The sequence below is a fragment of the Moschus berezovskii genome, chromosome 1 (assembly GCF_049115385.1).
Source record: "Moschus berezovskii isolate FMDL1 chromosome 1, NW_MosBer_1.0, whole genome shotgun sequence".
Lineage (NCBI taxonomy): Eukaryota > Metazoa > Chordata > Mammalia > Artiodactyla > Moschidae > Moschus > Moschus berezovskii.
Genome location: NC_142460.1, coordinates 156,120,764 through 156,148,141, shown reverse-complemented (window position 1 = coordinate 156,148,141; position 27,378 = coordinate 156,120,764). Strand labels below are relative to the sequence as shown.

The 27,378-nt window shown below is 37.4% G+C and overlaps 1 protein-coding gene across 1 annotated transcript in view; it reads right to left on the bottom strand.

The window, feature by feature from the left end:
• Window positions 1–27,378, bottom strand: part of STAG1 (STAG1 cohesin complex component) — a 503,309-nt gene that overhangs the window by 341,207 nt on the left and 134,724 nt on the right. The window contains exons 2-3 of the mRNA XM_055413256.2: window positions 14,912–15,014; window positions 7,964–8,066 (exon numbers count right to left, since the gene is read on the bottom strand). Coding sequence (XP_055269231.1) covers window positions 7,964–8,066; window positions 14,912–14,940 — 132 coding nt within the window. The 5' untranslated portion in view covers window positions 14,941–15,014. The remainder of the gene's footprint in view (window positions 1–7,963; window positions 8,067–14,911; window positions 15,015–27,378) is intronic.

The following is a 27,378-nucleotide window of genomic DNA, read 5'->3' as shown; positions in this document are numbered from 1 at the left end:
AGAAATTAACAACTGAAACAGAAACACAAATAACTACAGTAAACTATACTATATTTAAAAAAAAAAAAGACTTTTCACAGAAACTTGCTTTAAGATAAGTATTGGAAGGGTTCTAAGAAAAGGAAAATAACTTCCACTGACTGATAATCAGGGAAAACATCACACAAGAGATAAGCATAACTGAGACTTGGTCAATTAAATAAGATTAATAAAATTAGATTAGCATGAACAGAATTTAGGAAACAAAGATTTCAAAAAGAAAATAAACACCATGAGCTAAGGTTCAGTTCAGTCGCTCAGTCATGTCTGACTCTTTACGACCCCATGAACTGCAGCACTCAAGGCCTCCCTGTCCATCACCAACTCCCTGAGTCCACCCAAACCCATGTCCATCGAGTCAGTGATGCCATCCAACCATCTCATACTCTGTCATCCCCTTCTCCTCCTTGCCCTCAATATTTCCCAGCATCAGGGTCTTTTCAAATGAGTCAGCTCTTCGCATCAGGTGGCCAAAGTATTGGAGCTTCAGCTTCAACATCAGTTCTTCCAATGAACACCCAGGAATAAGTGAAAAACCACAAGCTATATACAGAAGGACCAAAGATACGTATTTGACTGAATAAAAGGTTATGCGTTTACAAACACAATAAAATAAGTTAGAAGAACATGCTCCCCAATAAAAAGGTGCTTCTTAATATTCGAACAAGTTAAAAAAAAAAGAGGGTCAACTTGGCAGTGATTAAAAAAATAGGATGGAAAAGAGAAAAGTTTAAAAACAGGAAGGTAACAGTACAAAGTCCTTTAAAGTGAAGCCTAAAGAAAGGAACATTGGAAATGTAACAAAAGGGACAGATGTATAAGACATTATGAAACAAAAATTCATGAGACTTGGAATCTCCTTAGATATACGATGGAGGGGAAGGGATTTGGGATGAGGAAATTAAATGGTGACTGCTGTTTTAATTCTAGATTCCTGGAAAAATTATGGTATCCTTTAGCATAATTAAGGAAGCCAGAACTAAATGTTAGTCTATAGAAGAAATGTTCAATGAAAAAACTTTCAAAATAAAACAACAAAGCTGATTTGACAAAGAGGAGATAGATACAAATTCAACTGATAATTACATTTCCAAAACCGATCATAAACGTATGTAGGCTTAAGCTACAAAAGCTATTTTAAAAAGATATTTCAATTGCTTAGAAAATTAAAAATAGAAAAAGTGGTATGGAAAAGGACCAATAAGCAATTCAGAAAAGAAACACAAATAACCACTATTGCAGAACATATTGATGAAATGTTACAATACTTAAAAATTAGAAAAGATTTAATAATCAGTATACTCAAAAGTAAGATAGGTAATGCCATATATTTTGTTGTGTGAAAAGTAACCCAGTAACATACATCAAAAACTTTCAAAATATATAGCATATCTTTTGAGTAATAAATTCTTCTTTTAAGAATCTAGACTAAAAAGTATCTATGGCTCAGAACAAAATTTATTCTTGAGATATAAGCTTATGTCTGTATGGTTTAAATTAGTAAGCAAATTTTAACATATATTCAAGAATAGGGAATCAATTAGATAATTACATGCAGAATACTATGCAGTGATTTAAATTTATAAAATATCATAAAATTCATACCATTATAAATAAAAGTACCAAGGAATTTAGAATATCCGATTTTCAAAAATATATTCACCTGTTGACCTTTACTTCTGATACTCATTGCTAATATTTTGTTGTATATGCTATGCTAACTTTTCTATGCGTATGAATATATGGACAGAAAAGTGAAAATTTTCCTACTTAGCCTATGCAAATATGAAAGTTAAATAATGTTAAGAATATAAGTACTGGTTCTCACTTAAATAGAATGGAGAACAAAAAACATAATAAAACATTAAACCAGAGACTAAAGACAAGTGAGGTTACAGTTATGTTGATTTACATGACAACTAAAAGCAACATGAAATTCTGGATTGGATCATGAACCAAGGGGAAAAAAACTGTTTTATTTAGGGCATTATTTGAATATCAGGCAAAATCTGAATGAAATTTATGTACATAAGGTTAGTATTATACAAATATTGTTTTCGTGATTTTTCAAACATGTTCTGTGGCTGTGAAGAATATATCTGATTTAAAGAAAATGTATACTAAATAAAGTGCTAGGAGCAAAGTGGCATCATGTCAACAAAGTACTCTCAAAGAAAATACATACTTACATTTATGCATCTGTGTGTGTGTGTGTATATATATATATATAGAGAGAAAATATTATAAAGCAAACGTTGTAACATGTTAACATTTGGACGATATGCATGAAGAATCTGCACAGGAATTCTTTGTAGAATTCTTAGAATTCATCTGTGACTGAAATTATCTCAAAATTTAAAAAATTTTAAACACTAAGGAAAAAAAAGAGTGATGATTTAACAAAATTAAACACCATTCATTAACTCAATAGTCAATGAAGTCAAACACTAGTATACAGCAGTAAACAAACCAGACAAAAATCCACTACAAGCAGCTTACCTTCTAATAGGGGGAGACAGACAATGAATAAATAAATAAAGGATATACTATGTTAGATAGCAGTTAAGTACTACAGAGAAAGGGGAGAACACATACACACACACAGAGAAGATGAGGACAAAAAGGGGAGCACACACATACACGATGAGGACAAAAAGTCCCTTGCAGTAGGAGGGAAGATATGCAATTCCAGATACCATCCATAAGGGAGGCCCCACTGAAAAGATGACACAGGACTCTGAGGCAAGGAGCACACATGATAGGTCTCAACAAAAGCACATGATGGTGGCTTAACTCAGCATTACAGTAAAAAATGACTGATGCAATTTGCAAATCAATTAGACAACACATGTTGATAGTTTAGATATAGGCTGGGAAAGAAAGATTCAAGACTACATGGTTTACAGCTGAGTAACTAGAAGCACAAAGCTGCCACTATGGGAAAAGGGCTGAGCAGGGATAGGAAGCAAGAAAGTTTGTTTTTTTTTAATTATCTTGGGACCATTAAACAGCTAAATGATGATTCTCAATGGATACTAGATGTGGTCTGGAATCCAGAGTAAAGTCCAAGCTGGAAACATATATCTGGGTGACATTAGCTTAGAGATGGTGTAGACAGAGAAAACGATGTCCATTAATTCTTAACGTAATCACAGGGGTAGAATAAACCTGATACTATATAGTGTTTGTTTGGAGATCAATAATTATTTGAATTACTGTTGTCCAGTTGCCCAGTCATGTCCAATACTTAGGAACCCCATGGACTGTAGTACACCAGGCCTCCCTGTCCCTCACCATCACCCAAGTTCATGTCCACTGCATCGGTGACACCATCCAGCCATCTCTTCTTCTGATGACGACTTCTCCCTCTGCCCTCAATCTTTCCCATCATCAAGGACTTTTCCAATGAGTCAGCTGTTCACATCAGGTGACCAAACACTGAAGCTTCAGCTTCAGTCCTTTCAAGGAATATTCAGGTTTGATTTCCCTTAAGATTAACTGGTTTAATCTCCTTGCAGTCCAAGAGACTCTCAAGAGTCTTCTCCAGCACCACAGTTTGAAGGCATCACTTCTTTGGTGTTCTGCCTTTTTTATGTCCCACTCACAACCCTAAGTGACCACTGGGAAGACAAGAGCCTTGAATATACGGACCTTTGTCAGCAGAGTAATGATTCTGCTTTTCAACACATTGTCTAGGTTTGTCATAACTTTCTTTCTTTCGTCAGCAGAGTAATGTCTCTGCTTTTCAACACACTGTCTAGGTTTGTCATAACTTTCCTGCCCAGAAGCAAACATCTTCTTATTTCATGGCTACAGTCACCATCTGCAGTGATTTTAGAATCCAAGAAGAGGAACTCTGTCACTACTTCCACCTTTTCCCCTTGTATTTGCCATGAAGTAATGGGGGCCGGATGCCATGATCTTAGTTTTTTAATACTTAGTTCTAAGCCAGTTCTTTTACTCTCCTCCTTTACCCTCATCAAGCAGCTCTTTGATTCCTCTTAGTTTTCTGCCATCAGAGTGGTATCATCTGCATATCTGAGATTGCTGATGTTTCTACTGTCTATTTTGATTCCAGACTGTAAATCATTCAGTCCGGCATTTCTCATAACGTGCTCAGTGTTTAAACAAACATGGTGACAGCAGACAGCCCTGTCATATTCCTTTCTCAATCCTGAACCAATCAGTTATTCTATACAGGGTGTGAACTGCTGCTTATTGATTCACATACAGGTTTCTCAGGAGACAGGTAAGATGGTCAGGAATTTCCACCTCTTTAAGAGCTTTCCACAGTTTGTTAAACTCCACACAGTAAAAGGCTTTAGCACAGTCAATGAAACAGCTGTTTTTTTCTGATATTCCCTTGCTTTCTCTACTATCCAGCAGATGTTGGCAATTTGATCTCTGGTTCCTCTGCCTTTTCTAAACCCAGCATGGACTTCTGGAAGTTCTTGGTTCACATAATGCTGAAGCTTAGCAGGCAAGATTTTAAGCATGACCTTACTAGCAAGGGAGATGACAACAACTGTCCTATGATTTGAACATTCTTTAGTACTACCCGTCTTGGGAAGTGGGATGAGGATTGACCTTTTCTAGTCCTATGGCCACTGCTGGGTGTTCCAGATCATATGACATATTGAGTGCAACTCTTGGATAGCATCATCCTTTCAGAGCCACAATAATAACAAGTACGAATTAGGACATCTGCAAAGTAACAGTTCAGTAAGAAAAGTCTCTGAAATAATAACATACTGGAAAGAAACACCAAAAATGAGATGTCTCCTAAGAATTTAGAAATAAGGGAAATAATGCTGCCCAAAGCAGAAGTCCATATACAATTTGTTTTCATTTCACTGAGTCAACTAGTAAAATCAAAGATCCATCAAGTCCTTTTAACAAGAATGAACGGTAACAAAGAGTTTATGAACCAAAACTTAGAATTGTTCAAAATGGAGCCAGTTGATGGAAAGTGCCCAAGACATCTTCAGAACAGGTACTGTGGCATAACTCAAATATGATCATTCTGACAATTACACCTCTTAATTTTAATTAACATCTTGGTGTTTTGGCATTCTTGAGGGAAAGAGTTTGGAAGGTAGGTTATGAATTTAAATCCTAGCTTTGGTTCTTATACAACAATATATGTGACCTCAGCCACTTTCTTTTTTGTTTTCTACTTTGTAAAGTGCATCAGTTCAGTTCAGTTCAGTCGCTCAGTCGTGTCCGACTCTCCGCGACCCCATGAATCACAGCACACCAGGCCTCCCTGTCCATCACCAACTCCCGGAGTTCACTCAAACTCCTGTCCACAGAGTCGGTGACGCCATCCAGCCATCTCATTCTCCGTCGTCCCCTTCTCCTACCGCCCCCAACCTTTCCCAGCATCAGAGTCTTTTCCAGTGAGTCAACTCGTCGTATGAGGTGGCCAAGTATTGCAGTTTCAGCTTTAGCATCAGTCCCTCCAATGAACATCCAGGATTGATCTCCTGTAGAATGGACTGGTTGGATCTCCTTGCAGTATAAGGGACTCTCAAGAGTCTTCTCCAACACCACAGTTCAAAAGCATCGATTCTTCGGCGATCAGCTTTCTTCACAGTCCAACTCTCACATCCATACATGACCACGGGAAAAACCATTGCCTTGACTAGACGGACCTTGGTACAAGACGTATTTAACAGTACTGGTGTTAAGATTAAATGACACAAAAAACATCAGTGCAGTACAAACCCCAGAGTAGAAACTCAGGCAGCTCTTTTGTTTCCAAGGTTAAGAAATGGGTCTGAGTCAGGTAAAAATATAAAAAAGCTATGTGACTAACAAGTGTGAATATAAGGACTAGAGTCTAACACATGTCTCTAAAATGCTACTATCCTATGATGGTTGACAGTTTTTCCATTCTAGAAACATGGGATGAACATGTACTATTTACATGTTAGATTATGTAGTAGCAGTTTCACTAAAGTCAGTGCTAGTCTTTAAGTCGTGTCGGACTCTTTGCAAACTCATGGACAGTAGCCCACAGGGCTCCTCTCCCTATGGAATGCTCCAGGCAAGAATAATGGAGTGGGTAGTCATTCCCTGTCCAGAAGATCTTCCCTACCCACAGACACAACCCCAGTCTCCTGCACTGTAGACAGATTCTTTACAGCCTGAGCCACCAGGGAAGCCAATTTCACTAAAAAATAAAATCTTACTTCTAACCACAAAAGATCTAAGCATTTGGATACACAGACTCCTTTTCATCAGGAAATCAAAACATTGCGTGAATATAGCTGTAGACAAGTCAAAACTAAATAGGTTATAAAAAATAATACAACAGACTGCTGAAGGGGTGATAAATTCTGTTTACGAAAATAAATAAATAAAGTTCTTGAAGAAGACAGCACTTAACCTGAATCATTCAGTAAAGAATTCTAATTGGAGGGGTACAAATTCAAGAAAGCAATCATGTTTGCAGTTTATTCTATTTTCAAGCAACTTTAGTCTTATTTCAAAATGTGTACTTATAAACAATGAATCTGAGAGAAAGCAATGTGACTTACCAATAGTCTTAGAAAAACCATACAGTAGTAAGACAAACTAAAACAGTCTACTGCTTCTAGGTACAAGACTCTCACTTTGCCCAAAATGTTTTTTAAAGGAATACCATAGCATCAAATACTTCTACAAAATTAAGGATTATAAAGAGTGCCTATAATATATGTCTTTCCCTCCATTATTTTTCTACTTTACATAAAGGCGAAGGATAAAATCAAGTGTAAAGAAAACTGTAGACGTCATCCTTCTATCCCTTTCTTTGTTGTTGTTAAGGCTGTCTTGCAAAGTAAAAGCTATGGAGTTTCACTGAATCTAATAAAAAACTGTGGCAAACAGATAAATACTGACAGAACAAAATTAACATAAAAACATTTTTAAGTCACTACTAAGGACATACATATATAATAACTGGTTAAATAACACAGCCACTGATTGCAATAGGTAGATCAGGAGTCAAACTAACAAACTAATTTTTAAAAGATAATATTTCTGAGATGATTATAAACTTTAAATGTGTTATTGGTGATTTTACTAAAATACTGTCATCTTGCATTATGAGAATGATATTGGCTGCTGTTGTTTAGTTGCTAAGTCATGGAGTGATGTTTAAATAAGAGAGAAAGGAAGCCCTTATCTTTTAGATACATTCTGAAATATTCAAAGATGGAATGCTATCTAGAATGACCTTCAAAAATAACACAGGAAAGAAAGACTGGCAACGACTTGATAACTGCTGTAACTTAGATTTATATGGAGGGTTTATTATACTATTATGACTTCCATAGAAGGAGGCTAAATTTTTCCATAATAAGAGCTTTTATAAAATAAAATGTTAAACCTGCAGTAACAAAGTCAACTCATCTTTATACTCATAAAAGCGAGCATAAAATAATACAAGCCTTAACCCACTGATACCACTGACACTATGGTCTCTGACAGCACTACTTTCAAGTAAATGACAGTACTTACGGGACATAAAGATATCACACAGGAAGAGCACACAGAGCTTTTCTAAACCTCGCAATCATGTGTAAATGAGAACATATTCTGAGACTGAAAGCAAATATTACAAAAATGCGTAAAGAGTTCACAAGAAATCAGAGCTGCATCTAAAAATAAAAAGCAAGGAAATCATAACTACACCTCATTCCATATCGATCAGCTTCCCGATCCCTTCACATGGACTACCATTTATTTATAAGAGGCATGGAAAGCAAAAAGGATACTATAATTAATTTTCTTTTTCAAACCACTGCTAAGAATATTTATGAAGCAAAGTCTCCAAACATTTTAATGTGTCAGTGAGATTTTTAAAAGTATTAACAGTATTATAAGAACCTTTACTTGGTAACCATTATAGAAACAAAGATGACAAGTAAATACATACTGGAGGCCGGCCAGGTCGACCTCTTTTTCTTTTTCCTTTGACCTCTGTCTCTTCAAGTTCGCTGCCAGCATCAGAATGGGCAGTAGTCTCATTAGTTGAATCTCTAGAAAATATGATACATTATTTCAGTGAACAAATTAATAAATATATACCAATTAATAACACAATGCAGCTCTATTCCTCTAGTTTTCTTACCATTTGCTGTATATACACATATAGCTGATTAGAAGTGGTTTATACTTTCACGTTCAGAAAAAATCTTTAGCAAATTCAAAATATTACCTTCCCTGGTTAATATTATATAACAATGAAGAAAATGATTTTCCAAACAGAAATACAGACAAGGAAATGACTGTGGAAATGGCAGCTGCTATAGAAAATATAAAAAAATTAAAGGCTTGGGAGGAACTTTACTCATTTCATAAAATAATCAAAGTGTGTTAGTAAATGTTTAACAATGGCACTTCAAAAAATCTATGCACATAAATTATTAGAAACTGTACCAATATAAAGGAAGTAGAGCACACAACTTACAAACAATAATAAAATGCACAATACACTTTATCATAAATTCTATCTAGTTAAGTTCAGTCGCTCATTCAGGTCCGACTCTTTGCGACCACATGAACCGCAGCACGCCAGGCCTCCCTGTCCATCACCAACTCCCTGAGTCCACCCAAACCCATGTCCATTGAGTCAATGATGCCATCCAACCAACTCATCCTCTGTCGTCCCCATCTCCTCCTGCCTTCAATCTTTCCCAGCATCAGGGTCTTTTCAAATGAGTCAACTCTTCGCATCAGGTGGCCAAAGTACTGGAGTTTCAGCTTCAATATCAGTCTTTCCAATGAACACCCAGGATTGATCTCCTTTAGAATGGACTGGTTGGATCTCCTTGCAGTCCAAGGGACTCTCAAGTGTTCTCCAACACCACAGTTCAAAAGCATCAAATCTTCGGTGCTCAGCTTTCTTTATAGCCCAACTCTCACATCCATACATGACCACGGGAAAAACCATAGCCTTGACTAGACGGACCTTTGTTAACAAAGTAATGTCTCTGCTTTTTAATATGCTGTCTAGGTTGGTCATAACTTTCCTTCCAAGGAGTAAGCGTCTTTTAATTTCATGGCTGCAATCAGCATCTGCAGTGATTTTGGAGCCCAAAAACATAAAGTCTGACACTGTTTCCACTGTTTCCCCATCTATTTCCCATGAAGTGATGGGACCAGATGCCATGATCTTCGTTTTCTGAATGTTGAGCTTTAAGAAAACTTTTTCACTCTCCTCCTTCACCTTCATCAAGAGGCTCTTTAGTTCTTCTTCACTTTCTGCCATAAGGGTGGTGTCATCTGCATATCTGAGGTTATTGATATTTCTCCCAGCAATCTAGATTCCAGCTTGTGCTTCCTCCAGCCCAGTGTTTCTCATGATGTACTCTCCATATAAGTTAAATAAGCAGGGTGACAATAGACAGCCTTGACATACTCCTTTTCCTATTTGGAACCAGCCTGTTGTTCCATGTCCAGGTCTAACTGTTGCTTCCTGACCTGCATACAGGTTTCTCAAGAGGCAGGTCAGGTGGTCTGGTATTCCCATCTCTTTCAGAATTTTCCACAGTTTATTGTGATCCACACAAAGGCTTTGGCATAGTCAATAAAGCAGAAATAGGATGTTTTTCTGGAACTCTCTTGCTTTTTCCATGATCCAGCAGATGTTGGCAATTGGATCTCTGGTTCCTCTGCCTTTCTTAAAATCAGCTTGAACATCTGGAAGTTCACGGTTCCCGTATTCCTGAAGCCTGGCTTGGAGAATTTTGAGCATCTATCTAGTTAACAGATTCATATAAAATGATTTTGATAATTTTGTGAAACTCTTATATCCCTAGCTAACCTATGGTTTCAACTTATGAGTGAAAAGGCTTTTGACATGAAAGACAGTTGATACCTTTGTGCACTTTAATGAACAGAATGCAAAAGAAATGACAAAGCCATCTGTTGCAACTTCACTCATTGTTCAACGTTGTGAGCGTCTTCTTTACTGAATTGTATATGTTAATAGTTCTCGAACACTAGAAGGATATGTCCTCAAATTTTTGTGGTATCATAATATAATGACTAAAGACCTGATACATCTTTAAGTTTAATCTGCATTATTAACAATTTTTCCATCACTTTATTGAGTCCACAAACAGTGAAACAATAAACTGAGTCCTGATTTGTAGTGTTTTCTGATTTTCATAAAGTGAATACTCTTATCACAACCAAATTCAAACTACCAAAGTGACATCACCAAATACAGAGCTGAGAAGTAATTAACAATAGTAGTACACTACTACAAAGTATTTCCACCATACACGGCATAGGTGTAAATAAAAACCCTGAGAGCATAGAAAATAGTAAGATGTAAAATAATTAAAAGTGATGAGTTTTGAAAATTTACTTTTATTTTTAATAGGATTTATTTAATTTTAAGCTTGCATAATTTAACTTTCCATAATAGCTATGTTATATATGGGCTTCCCAGGGGTGCTAGTGAAAAAGAATCCACCTGCAATGCAGGAGACATAAGAGACATGGGTTTTATCCCTGGGTAGGGAAGACACCCTGGAGGTGGGAGTGGCAATCCACTCCAGTCTTCAGGCCTGGAGAATCCCATGGACTGAAGAGTCTGGAAGGCTACAGTGATCCATAGGGTTGCAAAGAGTTGGATACAACTGAAGCAACTTAGCACGCACACATGCATGCATGTTATATTTAACAAGGTCACAAAATTCCTGCAAATTTAATATTCAGCTCTCCAGGCCAATACAGACTGGCCCGAGCATGGCATTGGGATGAACCAGAGGGATGGGATGGGGAGGGAGGTGGGAGGGGGGTTCAAGATGGGGAACAGATGTACACCTGGGGCAGATTCATGTCAATGTATGGCAAAACCAATATAATAATGTAATTAGCCTCCAACTGAAATAAATAAATTAAAAAAAAAACACATGGATAATATTAACAAAAATATCTTCACTGAATTCTACATTACTTAATCTATATAAAACTGCAAATAAGAGGAAGGGTACAAAGCAAATGGTAAACTCAACTCACAACTTAAAATTTCTGAAACTGCTCCACCGAAGGTTCTTAGTTCCATCCTCTTTGTTTTGATCCCTTAAATTTCATCTTATTAGTATCTGTTCTTCTCCCTTTAAACTAACCTCTCTTGGAGATCTCATCCAGTTGATGTGGAACTTTTATGCAACTTTTATGCAAATGACTTCAGTATATTATCACTAGACCTATCTGTAATTCAAGATTTTCAACTGCATGTGTAACGTACTTCTTTTCATACCATCGCAAATTTACCACATAACACACATAAAATTAAGCCCAATCATAACTTATTTCTAGCTCTCTACTCACAGCAATATCACTAAATAATTTATTAATACCAAAATTTGCACTGTTTTATAAACTTATTATTGTCACCATTACCCTGTCTTACTCAAACCTACAATCACATCAGTCTTCCTCTTAGGCCATCAGTTAAAAATCCTCCTGAGTCGTCCTCTATATACTAATTCCGTCTCTCATTCTTTTAATGATTACTACCATAATCACAACTTTTTAAATTAATCACAGCTTATCTCTCTGCTTCTAACATTTCCCTGTCCAAGCCACTCTACACACTACTGTCATTAATATTCTCATATCATGTTCCTTCTTTGTTTGCAAACCTTCAAAGGCAATTTGGTATTTAAAACTGTAAATAAATATCTAGTCCAAGTGTCAGCAAACATTTTCTTTAAGGGCTATACAGTAAATATTTTAGGCTGAATGGTATGAAGTTCTCTGTATCTGATATTCAACATGGGGACAATAGCATGAATATGACCATTCATAATACATAAGTGAGCAGATATTGCTGTGGTCCAATAATATTTATAAAAACAGGTTTCTGAAACAGTATCAGTAGTCTTTCAATCAATGATTTAATTGAGAATAATAAATCATACTGCTTTTTCTCCTCACTATAATCCAAATAGACCATTTAGTCTATACTGTGCCGGTTTATAGACGTTACTTATGCACAAAACCTTATTAAGACAACATACTGATGTCTCACTTTTACAGATGAGGAAATGAAAGATCTGAAAACCTGATAATCCTGTTCATATTCACACAACTATTAAGTGGTAGGGTCCACTTAGATCTCAAGGTAAATGTGAATTCTCTATCTCCATGACAGGATAGCAGAATGCAAATATTATGTTCAGTATTTCTCTTATGTGGACAGAATACACTAGTACTTTTGAAGCTTATAAAAATCTCCAGGCAACTACAAAAGCAAATTTGTTCCAAGGATACAAAATGTGAGATTAATTTATCCTTCAGCAATAGTTCACTGACAACAGAAAAAAGTTCAATTGTTTTTTAATTCTTCACACTTCAGCCAGATTATAAGATGAAAGCTATTACCAACCAAACAACTAACATACTTCAATCAGTATATGTATTTTTTATTAGAATACATGATATATAAATATGTTTTTTAATTTCAAGCAAGATATAAGAATACAAGGAAGAGTTTCATTTCACTATACCCTAACTATGAATTACAATCTGCAGAACAAGATTATTAAGTTTTATCAGTACTGTCATAAATACTTATGTTCTGGCATATATATATATAAATGCAAAGCAATGTCTATATTTTAATTTTTTAAACTTAAATTAATAGGAATTTTCCTACAAATACAAAGGATTCCTAAATGTTACTCTATAATATGTTCCATATCTGTGAGTACTTAGACTGTCTCCAGTTTTTAATACTACAAACAGAGGTGAAACAACTATCCTTGCACCTTAACTCTTACTACACATCAACAAATACCTCTCTAGAACAGACACAGAAAGCTGGACCAAGGGCTATGCAAATTCAAACTTCAACCAAACTGCTCTACCAAAAAGCCTGCAAATGACTACTGGACATAAATAAAGAGAATAGAAAAATAATATTCAACCTTATAAAGTCATTCTTTTTAATTCCCTGAAAACTCTCTAAATTCTGTCTTACTCTCTCCATTTTCACTGTAATCATTTTAGCTCAAGTTGTTATTATCTCTGGCCTGGACACTGCAACACCTTTCTCCTGGTAAGACTCCTCGTTTCTTTTGTTGCCTTTTCCAATCAAATCACTATACTGTGTATTAAGAATGATTTTCAAAGTATATACCTTATTCTATCTCTCTCATGATTAAAACTCTATGATGATTTCCTTCTACTTCCAGGGGAAAACAACCTCAAAATTTTTAATTTAAGACTTAGCAGGTCCTATACAATACAGTCCTACTCCACTTGAAGCCACATCTCACCCCACTCTCCATCTTTAATCCTGAAAAAAGAAAAATCACAGCTTTCAGTCCCTCAAACACACTGTGATTCTGCCTATCACGATTCCTCCTACCTCACTACACTTCTTCCTCAGAAAAGTAGAGTAACTCAAGGCATGTATTAAAATTCTAATAAAATCCTTTAGCTTACCTTCAAAGTACCAATGGCAGTTTAAATCTATATGGTGGTGATTATTTGATTAATATCTATCTATATAAGCTTCATGGCAGCAAAGACAGAGTGAGTTTTTTCAACATGCTCTTTCTCCTCAAAGCCTGCTGCTGCTGCTAAGTCGCTCCAGTTGTGTTCGACTCTCTGCAACCCCATAAACGGCGGCCCACCAGGCTCCCCCATTCCTGGGCTTCTCCAGGCAAGAGTACTGGAGTGGGGTGCCACTGCCTTCTCCCCCTCAAAGCCTACCATAGCTCTAATACAACATTTGGTGGAATAAATATTATGTTGTAATTGGCAATATTTAATAATGTTTAATTAATAGTAAAGCTTGCCAGGTGGCTCAGACAGTAAAGAATCTCCCTGCAATGCAAGAGACCAGGGTTTGATCCCTGGGTCAGGAAGATCCCCTGGAGAAGGGAATGGCTGGCCACTCCAGTATTCTTGCCTGCAGAATCCCCTAGACAGAGGAGCCTGGAGGGTTACAGAGTCGGATAGAACTGAGGAATTAACACTTTCCTATTTAGACAAATGAAGTAGGGTAGGTATTGATGGCTTTTAGTATGTAAAGTAATTTGGATAGCATCTGTCTTAAAACTCTGGAGGAAAAATGGAAGGATAGGAGACCAACTGGAAGAAGACTACAATTTCTTAGAAAAAACACATATAAATGATCTGGAACTATAAAAACATATAAATAATTATGTAAACTGTTGGTCACTTTCATTATATCTAAACCACGATTATCATACACGATCAGAGTATATAGATTCCTACATTGGAGCTTAATGAAACATACAAAGGGAAAAGTATTTGCCATTACATGATCATATTTCCCAGAGAATTCGAAAATAAGATCAAATTCTAGATGTGTCCTATAACTCCAACAAAATCTAATTAGGTGCCACCAGAAATGCCAAGAAGGACTCATCAATTACAATCTCAGTCTCAAGGAAAAGAAGTTCTGGCATGGGGTGAGAGGGTGATATGAGATAGAGGTCTACAAACTCTTACCTATAAATAGTCAAACAAAATATTTCTGCTTTCAGGTAAATTTTTTCTCTAGCACATAAGCAATTCTGCAAAGGAGTCAGTGAGATTTGTTTCATTAGCACTTTATTTACAAAAGAAGTTGGCATGTCAAACCAGCCCATGGTCATAGTTTCTGCTGAATCCTAAAATAAGACAGTAACTTTTTTGTTCAGTAACATGGACATTACATACTGACATTACAATGCAAAGGCTATAAATGGATATAATAATTATACCCTCTAATAGTTTTTTTACTTCAGACATATTGCCCAACTATCAAAGAAGACATTTCATGTCTCATTAATAAAAGTATTTTGATAAACTGTTACATGCATTTAAAAAAATGAAAAGCTGTAATACTTACTGTAACACTGGTAACTCTGAAGTAATCATTGCTGCAAAGATCTTTCCACAATGCAGCAAAAGAATCAAGTGCTGTACAACTCAAAATAACCTCAAAGGTAATCCTGTTAATTAGAAAAGAAAGAAAGAAATTATTTTTCCAGTTTACTGATGTATAGTTGACAAACTGTAAGACAGTTACAGCAAGATAATTTGATATATGGACACACACTGAAGGGCTTCCCTCATTGAGTTAATTAATACATCCATCATCTCACATATCTTCATTTTTTTTGGCCCAAACATTTAATAAATTCTACTCTCTTAGCAAATTTCAATTATACAAGAAAGTGTTATCAACTACAGTCACCTTATTACACATTAGATTTCAGACCCTATTCATTTAGAACGAAGTTTGTACCCTTTAACCAATCGCTCCCTATTTCTACCACTTTGCCCTTGGCAACTACTTTTTCCACTATTATGAATCTTCCTGCTCTATAGATTTCACATATAAATGATTTCATGTGATATCTGTCTTTCTCTGTGGTGCTAGTTTCATTAGTATAATTCCCTCCAGGCTAATCCAAGTTGTCTAATGATCAGCGTTTTTTTTTTTTTTAAAAGACTGAGTAATATTCCACTGTGTGTACACAGAGATAACCAGGTTTTCTCTATTTGTTAAGTACATGGACACATAAAGCTGTTTCCATATTTTGGTTATGGTAAATAATGCTGCTGTAGTTCAGTTCAGTTCAGCTGCTCCGCCGTGTCCGACTCTTTGCAACCCCATGAACCGCAGCATGCCAGGCCTCCCTGTCCATTACCAACTCCCGGAGTTTACCCAAACCCATGTCATCGAGTCAGTGATGCCATCCAACCATCTCATCCTCTGTCATCCCCTTCTCCTCTTGCCCTCAATCTTTCCCAGCATCAGGGTCTTTTCAAATGAGTCAGTTTTTTGCATCAGGTGGCCAAAGTGTTGGGAGTTTCAGCTTCAGCATCAGTCCTTCCAATGAACACTCAGGACTGATCTCCTTTAGGATGGACTGGTTGGATCTCCTTGCAGTACAAGGGACTCTCAAGAGTCTTCTCCAACACCACAGTTCAAAAGCACCAATTCTTCAGCGCTCAGCTTTCTTTACAGTCCAACTCTCACATCCATACATGACCACTAGAAAAACCATAGCCTTGACCAGACGGACCTTTGTTGACAAAGTAACGTCTCTGCTTTTTAATATGCACAGCCAAGAGGAGCTACCCCACGTCCGAGGTCAGGAGCGGTGGCTGAGAGGAGCTACCCCACACCCGTGGTCAGGGGTGGGGGCCGAGAGGAGCTACCCATGTCCAAGGTAAGGAGCGGCAGCTGTGCTTTGCTGGCGCAGCCAAGAAGAGATTCCCCATGTCCAAGGTAAGAGAAACCCAAGTAAAATGGTAGGCACTGAGAGAGGGCATCAGAGGGCAGACAGACTGAAACCACAATCACAGACAATTAGCCAATCTGATCACACAGACCACAGCCTTGTCTAACTCAATGAAACTAAGCCATGCTGTGTGCGGCCACCCAAGACGGACGGGTCATGGTGGAGAGGTCTGACAGAATGTGGTCCACTGGAGAAGGGAATGGCAAACCACTTCAGCATTCTTGCTTTGAGAACCCCAAGAACAGTATGAAAAGGCAAAAAGATAGGACAGTGAAAGATGAACTCCCCAGGTCGGTAGATACCCAATATGCTACTGTAGATCAATGGAGAAATAACTCCAGAAAGAATGAAGGGATGGAACCAAAGCAAAAACAACACCCAGTTGTGAATGGGACTGGTGATAGAAGCAAGGTTCAGTGTTGCAAAGAGCAATATTGCATAGGAACTTGGAATGTTAGGTCCATGAATCAAGGTAAACTGGAATGCTGCTGTAAGAATGGGATAAATACATCCATGTGTTTGGGATAATGATTTCATTTATTGTGTATATATACTGAGAAGTGGGATTGCTATATAATATTATATATAATACCTAATACAACAGTCTTATTTTTAATTATTTGTTTTCTAGAGATTGTACCAAATTACATTTCCAACAACTGTGAACAAGACTTCTGTTCTGTCCGTATCCTCAACCAGAATCTCTCTCTAATCTTTTTGATCAAAGACATCCTCACATAGGTGTGAAGGAATACCTCATTACCTGATTTTCATTTCCCTGAAGATTAGTGATGTTGAGTACCTGTTCATGTAGATTTTATCTGTGTATATTCTTCAGAAAAATGTCTATTTAGGTCCTCTGAAAATTACTTTAAAAAAAATGAGTATGCCAGAATACACAGACTACAATCAACAGTACTACCAACTACCAGTACTACCAACAATCACACTCCTCTGTATTTACCCAAATGAATTGAAAATTCATTATTACTTAACACTTAAAAGTAATGTGCTATCAAACCAGGAAAGGACATGGAGGAAGCTCAAATACATGTTACTAACTAAAAGAAGGCAATGTGAAATAGCTACACCTTATATGATTTGAATGACATGGCATTCTGGAAAAGGTAAAACTATGAGGACAGGAAAAATATCAGATATGGCCAAACTTTATGGGATAGCAAAGATGAACAAGTGAGACCAAAAGATTTTTAGGGCACAGAATCTATTTTGTATGATGCTAGAAACATGGGTACATCTAAACTGTACATTTAAAACAAAACCCATAGAACATATAACACAAAGAGTGAACCCTAACGTAAACTACAAACGTTGGGTGAAAATGACATGTCAATGTAGGTTCACTGATTTTAACAGATGGATCACTGTGATGTGGGATGTTAATAGTGGAAGAGGTTATATGTATGTGGGAACAAGAAGTATGGGAGATCTCTCTAACTTCTATTCAATTCTGCTGTGAACCTAAAACTTATCTTAAAGCTAAAGTTTATTAAAAAAAAAAAAAAAGTAGCAGAGTGAGACAAAACAGAGCATCCAAGACAGGCCATGACACAACACCTAACAGAGTAACACTAACTAGAATTCAGACGGAGAGAGAAACATCAAGGCAAAAACAAACATTTGAAGAGGTAGCAAAGAGCTTTCCAAAAGTAATTTGAGATTTTAAAATACAGAAGAAAGATCAGAGAATTCACACGAATATTCTAAAATATAAATGTTGGTAAATATGAAGAAAATTCAAAAGGAAACAAAAGAAACATAATTCCTCACATACAGAGAAACAAACAATTCTGATCAGACTTCTCGGTAGAAACTATGCAAGCTGATTAAACAAGTCCATTCTAAAAGAAATCAATCCTGAATATTCAGTGGAAGGACTAATGCTGAAGCTAAAGCTCCAATTCTTTGGCCACCTGATGCAAAGCCAACTCACTGGAAAAGATCCTGATGCTAGGAAAGAGAGAAGGCAGGAGAAGGGGGCAATAGAGGATGTGATGATTGGATGGCATCACTGACTCAACAGACATGAGTCTGAGCAAACTTCAGGAGATGGTGAAAGACAGGGAAGCCTGGAGTCTTGGGGTCCATGGGATCAGTCACTCAGTTTTGTCTCTCTGCAATCCCATGGACTGCAGCACGCTAGGTTTCCCTGTCCATCACCAACTCCAACAATGTAAGCTGAAAGACAGATAAGCACTATTTGAAATGTGAAGTGGAAAAATCATGAAAATTGAATTATCAATCTTTCAAAAACGAAAGAAATGATGTCATGGAAAATGGAGCACTAGGGAACCTCAAAAATTAGGCCCTCCAGTAAAGGAACTTTTGTTGTTTTTTTAGTTATTAAGTCAATCCAACTTTTTGGGGACCCCATGTACTGTAGTCCACCAGGCTCCTCTGTCCATGGGATTTCCCAAGCAAGAATACTGGAGTGGGTTGCCATTTCCTTCTGCAGAGGAATCTTCCTGTCCCAGGGATCAAACCCACATCTTCTATATTGGTAGGTGGATTCTTTACCATTGAACCACCAGGGAAGCCAGAAGCAACTCTTAGTTTGGCCAAAAAAACAACAAAGCTCATCTCTTATGAACATCTGGAATCTAATAAAAGTTTATGATAAAGAGAGGAGTGCCTAAAAGATGTCTATTATATTTGATAAGAGAGCACAGTAGTATTTTTGCTTACTCATATGCCATCTACATAGCCCACAAGGACAGCAGACCAAGTTACTGGTGTGGCTTGCTAGTGCCCAAGAGAACACCATGGATCTGTTCTCTAAAACTGTAGCAGAGTGTTTTGAAGAGCTTCCTTTTTCTTTTTTTTGGAAAACTATCATCTTTCAAAAGCATTTAAACACACAGTGATACAAGTAGCTGTCTGGGGCAAGAGAGTGGAGTGCATAAGTATTAAACAATCTAAAAAGCCTCAAATTTAAAAAGGGGGAGGAGAAAGATATTTGGGGAATAAGTACTTTAAAGGGGTATCACATATGCAAGGAAATGGAGAGTATTATATGAATGCCCAGGGCTGGATGGACTCTTAGAGAAGAACTAAGAAGTACAGGCTTTCAATTCTAGGTGGTCTTTGCTCTCCGTGCAAGCACAAAGTGAATACTAAGGCAAAGCTGTAGGCAGCCAGCCTAATTTTTGAAGAAGTACCTCAGCTAATAGACAATCTGCAAAAAAAAAAGCAGAAATTAGTTGTTTCCATTAGCAAAAGAAATCTCGAAGATCACTGCTGAACAAGACAACAAAATTTTAGGACCCACACATGACAAAGAATACAGTCCTTGCAAAAACAGGTTAGCAAAGTAAATAAAGAGATGACTGTAGCCCTCGAAAAGACAACAGTAAACCATGGGGAGGAGAGAAGAACCTAGCGTGCAATGTTATAACACTGGACATATTGAAAATGTCCAGTTTTTAATAACATCAAAAATTCAAACGGCATACAAAAAAATATGAAATGATGGCCCATTAACAGGAAAAAAAAAATTCACAGAAATCATCTCCATCTAAGGCCAGATACTGAACTTAGACTTCCAAAAGTAGATAAACAATGAGAGACAAGAAAGAATATCTGAAGATACACAGCAAAAACTTAACCTATTTTAAATATAAAAATCCACACAATTAGTAAGACAAAGAACTCCAAGAAGGAGAAATTCAAAAGAGAGTCACACAGAGATAAAAACTATTAATAGTAGTTACCAATGGGAAGGGTGAAGGGTGGTAATATAGGGATGGGGGAGTGGGAGAAACAAACTACTGGGTGTAAGATATGTTTAAACATGTATTAAAAAACATGAGGAATATTGCTAACATTTTATAATAACTAAATAGAAAGTAATCTTTTTAAAGTCACACAGATACAAACTATAGTTGGCTCCTGAACAACAAGATTAGGGGAACTGACTTCCTGCACATTCAAAAATTTCATATATAACTTCACAGTTGGCTGGCCCATATCCATGATTCTGTATCAGTGCTCAACCAACCAGATGGTGAAGTACTTTAGTATTTACTGAAAAACATCTGTTTAATTAAGAGTGAACAAGTACAGTTCAAACCTACTTGATTCAGAAGTCAATTGTACAAACTGTAAAAGACAGATTAATCAAAGTATCTTAAAGAACAAAAACAAACAAGCTGACCACATACAAATAATCCACAGAATCCACAATAAGACTAACATTCGATTTCTCATTGAATACAGAAGCCAGAAGGAATTAGAATGACATATCTAAAATGTTAAAAGAAAACTGCCAAAACAAGAATTCTATACCCAGCAAACTATCACTCAAGAATGACAGAGAAACAAAGACTTTCCTAGAAAAATAAAAACTGAAGAAGCTTGTTGCTAGACCTGCAATGCCCTACAAGAAATAATAAAGGAAGTCCCTTATGCAGAAATGAAAGAACAATAAACAGTAACTTGAAGCCACACACACACACAAACAGAAAACACTGGAAAAATGAATTAAAAGGCAAATACAGAAGCCAACATCATTTATTTTTGGTTTGTAATTCCCATGTTTGTTTCCTTTATGATTTCAAAGAAAAATAATAAAATAGCATTTATGTATCTATGTTAATGAATACACAATGTATAAAGATATAGTTGACTTTCTAATTGAAGCATAATTGATTTACAATACCATGTTTGTTTCAGGTATACAGCAAGTGACTCAATTATACCATTTTACCAGATTATTTTTCGTAATAGGTAAAATATTATAGCTTTGTAGTAGAGTCTGAACTTTGAAAGGGCTAGGCTTTGTTCTTTTTCCTCAGGATTGTTTCAGCCAATTCTGGGTCTTTTGCAGTTCCATATAAATTTTAGGACAACTTTTTCTAGTTTTATGAAAACTGCCATGGATATTTTCATACAAGTTGCATTAAATCTGTAGACTGCTTTGTCCAAAATGTATGGACATTTTAACAATATAAATTCTTCCAATCCAAGATTATGGAATATCTAATTTTTGAATGAAAAGATACAACAATAATATAAGTGAGGGATGGGGACAGAAGCAAGATTTTACAAGTTATTACAGGTATACCTCATTTTATTGCACTTTGATTTATGCATTTTGAAGATACTGCATTTTTTTCCCACTAATTTAAGGTTTTGTGGAAACCCTGAGAGTCTATCACTGCTATTCTTCCAACAGCAGTTGTTATGTCTCTGTGTCACATTGTGGTAATTCTCACAATACTTCAAACTTCTGATTCTTATCATCATGTGTTATGGTGATCTGTGATCACCAAGGTTACTATCGTAATTGCTTTCAGGTGCTGTGAATGACACCCACATAAGCCAAAGAACATAGTCAATGAATAGTGTGTATATTATGACTACTCTACTGAACAGCCGTTCCTCTGTCTCTCTCCCTCTCTGTGGACCTATTCCTTGATATGTAATAATACTGAAATTAGACCAATTAATAAACCTACAAGAGCCACTATGTGTTCAACTCAAAGGAAGAATTGTATGTCTCTCAGTTCCAATCAAAACCTAGTTGTGATTAAGCTTAACAAAGAAGGAATGTTGAAAGCTCAGAGTGATCAAAAGCAAGGTCTCTTGCACCAAGCAGTTAGTCAAATTGTGAACTCAAAGAAAAGGTTCTTGAAGAAAATTGAAAATGCTATCCTAGAAAACACAAGAAAGATAAGGAAACAAAACACCCTACTGGTGATAGAAAGTCTTAGTGATCTCGATAAAAGATCAAACCAGTTACAACTTTCTCTTAAGCCAAGTCTAATCCAAAAAAGGCCCTAACTCTTAATTCTATAAAGGCTAAGAGAATTGAAGAAGCTGCAATAGAAAAGTGTGAAGCTAGCAGAGATTGGTACATGACACTTAAGGAAAGAAGCTGTCTCCTTAACATAAAAGTGCAAGGTAAAGCCGCAAATACTGATGCAGAAGTTGCACCAAATTAACTAGAAGATCTAGTTAAAATAATTAAGGTATTTACACTAAACTGAACTTCAAAGTCAAACTCCCTGGGGGTTCTCAGTCCCTTTGCCAGATCCCCAGGTGGAGAAATCTGTTGTGGGGCCTAGAACATTCGCAACAGTTCAAGAACTTCTTTGGTATATTTGTTCTCCAGTTTCTGGGTCGCCTGCTCTGTGGCTCTGTAGCAGGAACAATGGTGATCTCCTCCAAGAGAACTTATGCCACTCACAGCACCTCCCAGAATGATCCCAACAGCTGGCCACTTCTGACGCAAGCCTCCGCAAAAGACACACAGAAAGGCAGGTCCAGATCAGCCTCTTGTGGAGATCACAGCTCCTTTCCCTGGTCCTGGGGCACACAGTGTTTTGTTTGCACAAGAGTCTCTGGATGGTATGAGGTTTGATTTTAAATGTAACTGCACCCTTCTACCATCTTGTTGTGGCATCCTTTGCCCTTGTACATGGGGTATCTTTTTGGGGGGGTTCCGACATTCTCCTGTAGATGGTTGTTCAGCAGCTAATACACAGAGTGCCTGAAGAACTTTGGATGGAGGCTCGAATGTTCTACAGGAGGCGGTGATCAAAATCATCCCCAAGAAAAAGAAATGCAAAAAGGCAAAATGGTTCTCTGAGAAGGCCTTACAAATAGCTGAGAAGAGAAGAAAAGCAAAAGGCCAAATAGCTGAGAAAAGAAGAGAAGCAAAAGGCAAAGGAGAAAAGCAAAGATATATCCATCTGAATGCAGAGTTCCAAAGAACAGCACCAAAACATAAGAAAGCTTTCCTAAGTGATCAATGCAAGGAAATACAGGAAAACAATATAGGAAAGACTAAAAATCGCTTCAAGAAAATTAGAGATAACAAGGGAATATTTCATGCAAAGACAGGCACAATAAAGGAAAGAAACAGTATAAATGCAACAGACGCAGAAGATATTAAGAAGATGGTGGCAAGGATACACAGAAGAACTACACACAAAAAAAGTTCTTAATGATCCAGATAACCACAATGGTGTGATCTATCACTCATCTGCAGCCAGACCTCCTGCAGTGTGAAGTCAACTGGGCCTTAGGAAGCATTACTACGAAAAAAAAAAGCTAGTATAGGTGATAGAATTCAAGAAGAGCTACTGCAAATCCTAAAAGATTATGCTGTCAAAGTGACACACTCAATATCCCAGCAAATTTGGAAAACTCAGCAGTAGCCACAGGACTTGAAAAGGATAGTTTTCATTCCAATCCCAAAAGAAGGCAATGCGAAAGAATGTTCAAACTACCAAACAACTGCATTCTTTTCACATGCTTGCAAATTAATGCTCAAAATTCTTCAAACTACCCTTCAACAGTATTTGAACCAAGAGCTTCCAGATGTACAAGCTGGGTTTTGAAAAGGCAGAGGAACCAGAGATCGAATTGCAAACATCCACTGCATCATAGAAAAAGCAAGAGAATTCCAGAAAAAACATCTACTTGTGCTTCATTGACTACACCAAAGCCTTTGACTGTTTGGAACACAATAAACTGTGGAAAATTCTGAAAGAGATGGGAATACCAGACCACCTTACCTGCCTCCTGAGAAATCTGTATTCAGGTCAGGAAGCAATAGTCAGAACCGGACATGAAACAACGGACTGGTTTCAAATTGGGAAAGGAGTATGTGAAGGCTGTCTATTGTCACCCTGCTTATTTAACTTAATGGAAAGTACATCATGCGAAATGCCGGGCTGGATGATGCACAAGCTGGAATCAAGACTGCCAGGAAAAATATAAATAAACTCAGATATGTAGCACAAAGCAAAGAGGAACTAAAGAGCCTCTTGAGGAGGGTGAAAGAGAAGAGTGATAAAGCTGACTTAAAACTCAACATTCAAAAAACAAAGATCATGGAATCTTGTCTCATCACTTCATGGCAAATAGATGGGGAATCAATGGAAACAGTGACAAACTTTACTTTCTTGGGCTCCAAAATCACTGCAGACAGTGACTGCAGCCATGAATTAAAAGAGGCTTGCTCCTTAAAAGAAAAGCTATGACAAACCTAGACAATATATTAAAGAGCAGAGACATCAATCTGTCAACAAAGGCACAGCTAGCCAAATCTATAGTTTTTCCAGTAGTCATGTATGGATATGAGAGCTAGACCATAAAGAAGGCTGTGCACCAAAGAATTGATACTTTTGAACTGTGGTGCTGAAGAAGACTCTTGAGAGTCCCTTGGACTGCAAGGAGATCCAACCAGTGCATCCTAAAGGAGATCAGTCCTGGGTGTTCATTGGAAGGACTGATGCTGAGGCTGAAACTCCAATACTTTGGCCACCTGATGTGTAAAACTGACTCATTGGAAAAGACCAGGATGCTGGGAAAGATTGAAGGCGGGAGGAGAAGGGGATGACAGGATGAGATGATTGGATGGCATCACCGACTCGACAGACATGAATTTGAATAAACTCCAGAAGTTGGTGATGGACAGGGAGGCCTGGCATGCTGCAGTCCACGGCGTTGCAAAGAGGTGGACATGACTGAACGACTGAACTGATCTGGAAAAAACCACAGCTTCGACTATACAGACCTTCGTCTGCAAAGTAGTATCTCTGCTTTTTAATACACTGTCTAGGTTTGTCACAGCTTTCTTTATAAGGAGTAAAAGCTTTTTAATTTCGTGGCTGCAGTCACTGTCCACAGTGATTTTGGAGCCCAGTGGAAAATGTCACTATTTCCACTTTTCTCTCCATCTATTTGAGATGAAGTGATGGGACCAGATGCTGTGATCTTAGCCTTTTGCATGCTGAGTTTTAAGCCAGGTTTTTCACTCTCTTTTTTCACCTACATCAAAAGGCCCCTTAGTTCTTCTCTGCTTTCTGCCATTAGATTAGTATCATCTGCATATCTAAGATAACTGGTATTTTTCCTGGCAATCTTAATTCCGGCTTGTGATTCCTCCAGTCCTGAATTTCACATGATTACTCTGCAACTAAGAGATGGAGAAATATACCGTGTTCATGGATTGGAAGAATAAATATTGTGAAAACGTATATATTAACCAAAGTAATTTATAGATTCAATGCAATCCCTATCAAGCTACCAAGGGTGTTTTTCACAGAGCTAGAACAAATAATTTCACAATTTGTATGGAAATACAAAAAACCTTGACTAGCCAAAGCAATCTTGAGAAAGAAGAATGGAATTGGGGGAATCAACCTGCCGGACTTCAGGCTCTACTACAAAGCCACAGTCATCAAGACAGTATGGTACTGGCATAAAAACAGAAATATAGATCAATGGAACAAAACAGAAAGCCAAGAGACAAATCCATGCACCTATGGACACCTTATCTTTGACAAAGGAAGCAAGAATATTCAGTGGAGAAAAGACAATCTCTTTAACAAGTGGTGCTGGGAAAATTGGTCAGCCACTTGTAAAAGAATGAAACTAGAACACTCCCTAACACCATACACAAAAATAAACTCAAAATGGATTAAAGATCTAAATATAAACCAGAAACTATAAAACTCCTAGAGGAGAACATAGGCAAAACACTCTCCGACATAAATCACAGCAGGATCCTCCATGATCCACCTCCTAGAATATTGGAAATAAAAGCAAAAATAAACAAATGGGACCTAATTAAATTTAAAAGCTTCTGCACAGCAAAGGAAACTATAAGCAAGGTGAAAAGACAGCCTTCAGAATGGGAGAAAATAATAGCAAATGAAGCAACTGACAAAGAATTAATCTCAAAAATATACAAGCAACTCCTGCAACTCAATTCCAGAAAAATAAACAACCCAATCAAAAAATGGGCCAAAGAACTAAACAAGACACTTCTCCAAAGAAGACATGCAGATGGCTAACAAACACATGAAAAGAGGCTCAACATCATTTATTATCAGAGAAATGCAAATCAAAACCACAGTGAGGTACCATTTCACGCCAGTCAGAATAGCTGCTATCCAAAAGTCTACATGCAATAAATGCTGGAGAGGGTGTGGAGAAAAGGGAATCCTCTTACACTGTTGGTGGGAATGCAAACTACTACAACCACTATGGAGAACAGTGTGGAGATTCCTTAAAAAACTGGAAATAGAACTGCCATTCGACCCAGCAATCGCACTCCTGGGCATACACACGGAGGAAGCCAGAATCGAAAGAGACACATGTACTCCAATGTTCATCGCAGCACTATTTATAATAGCCAGGACATGGAAGCAACCTAGATGTCCATCTGCAGACGAATGGATAAGAAAGCTGTGGTACATATACATAATGGAGTTATTACTCAGCAATTATAAAGAATACATTTAATTCAGTTCTAATGAAGTGGATGAAACTGGAACCTATTATACAGAGTGAAGTAAGCCAGAAAGAAAAACACCAGTGCAGTATACTAACGCATATATATGGAATTTAGAAAGATGGTAATGATAACGCTGTATGCTGCTGCTGCTAAGTCACTTCAGTCGTGTCCAGCTCTGTGCGACCCCATAGACAGCAGCCCACCAGGCTCCCCCATACCTGGGATTCTCCAGGCAAGAATACTGGAGTGGGCTGCCATTTCCTTCTCCAATGCATGAAAGTGGAAAGTGAAAGGGAAGTCGCTCAATCATCAGCGACCCCATGGACTGCAGCCTACCAAGCTCCTCCATCCATGGGATTTACGAGATAGCAAAAGAGACACAGATGTATAGAACAATCTTTTGGACTCTGTGGGAGAAGGCGAGGGTGAGATGATTTGGGAGAATGGCATTGAAACATGTATATTATCATATGTGAAACAAATCGCCAGTCCAGGTTCAATGGATGATACAGGATGCTCGGGGCTGGTGCACTGGGATGACTCAGAGGGATCGGATGGGGAGGAAGGTGGGAGGGGGGTTCAAGATGGGGAACACATGTACACCCAGGGCAGATTCATGTCAATGTATGGCAAAATCAATACAATATTGTAAAGTAATTAGCCTCCAATTAAAATAAATTAATTTAAAAATAAAATAAAAAAGCAGGGTGACAACATATAGCCTTGAGGTACTCCCTGCCCCATTTTGAACCAGCCAAGATATGGAGGCAATGAGGAATGGACAAAATGTGGTGT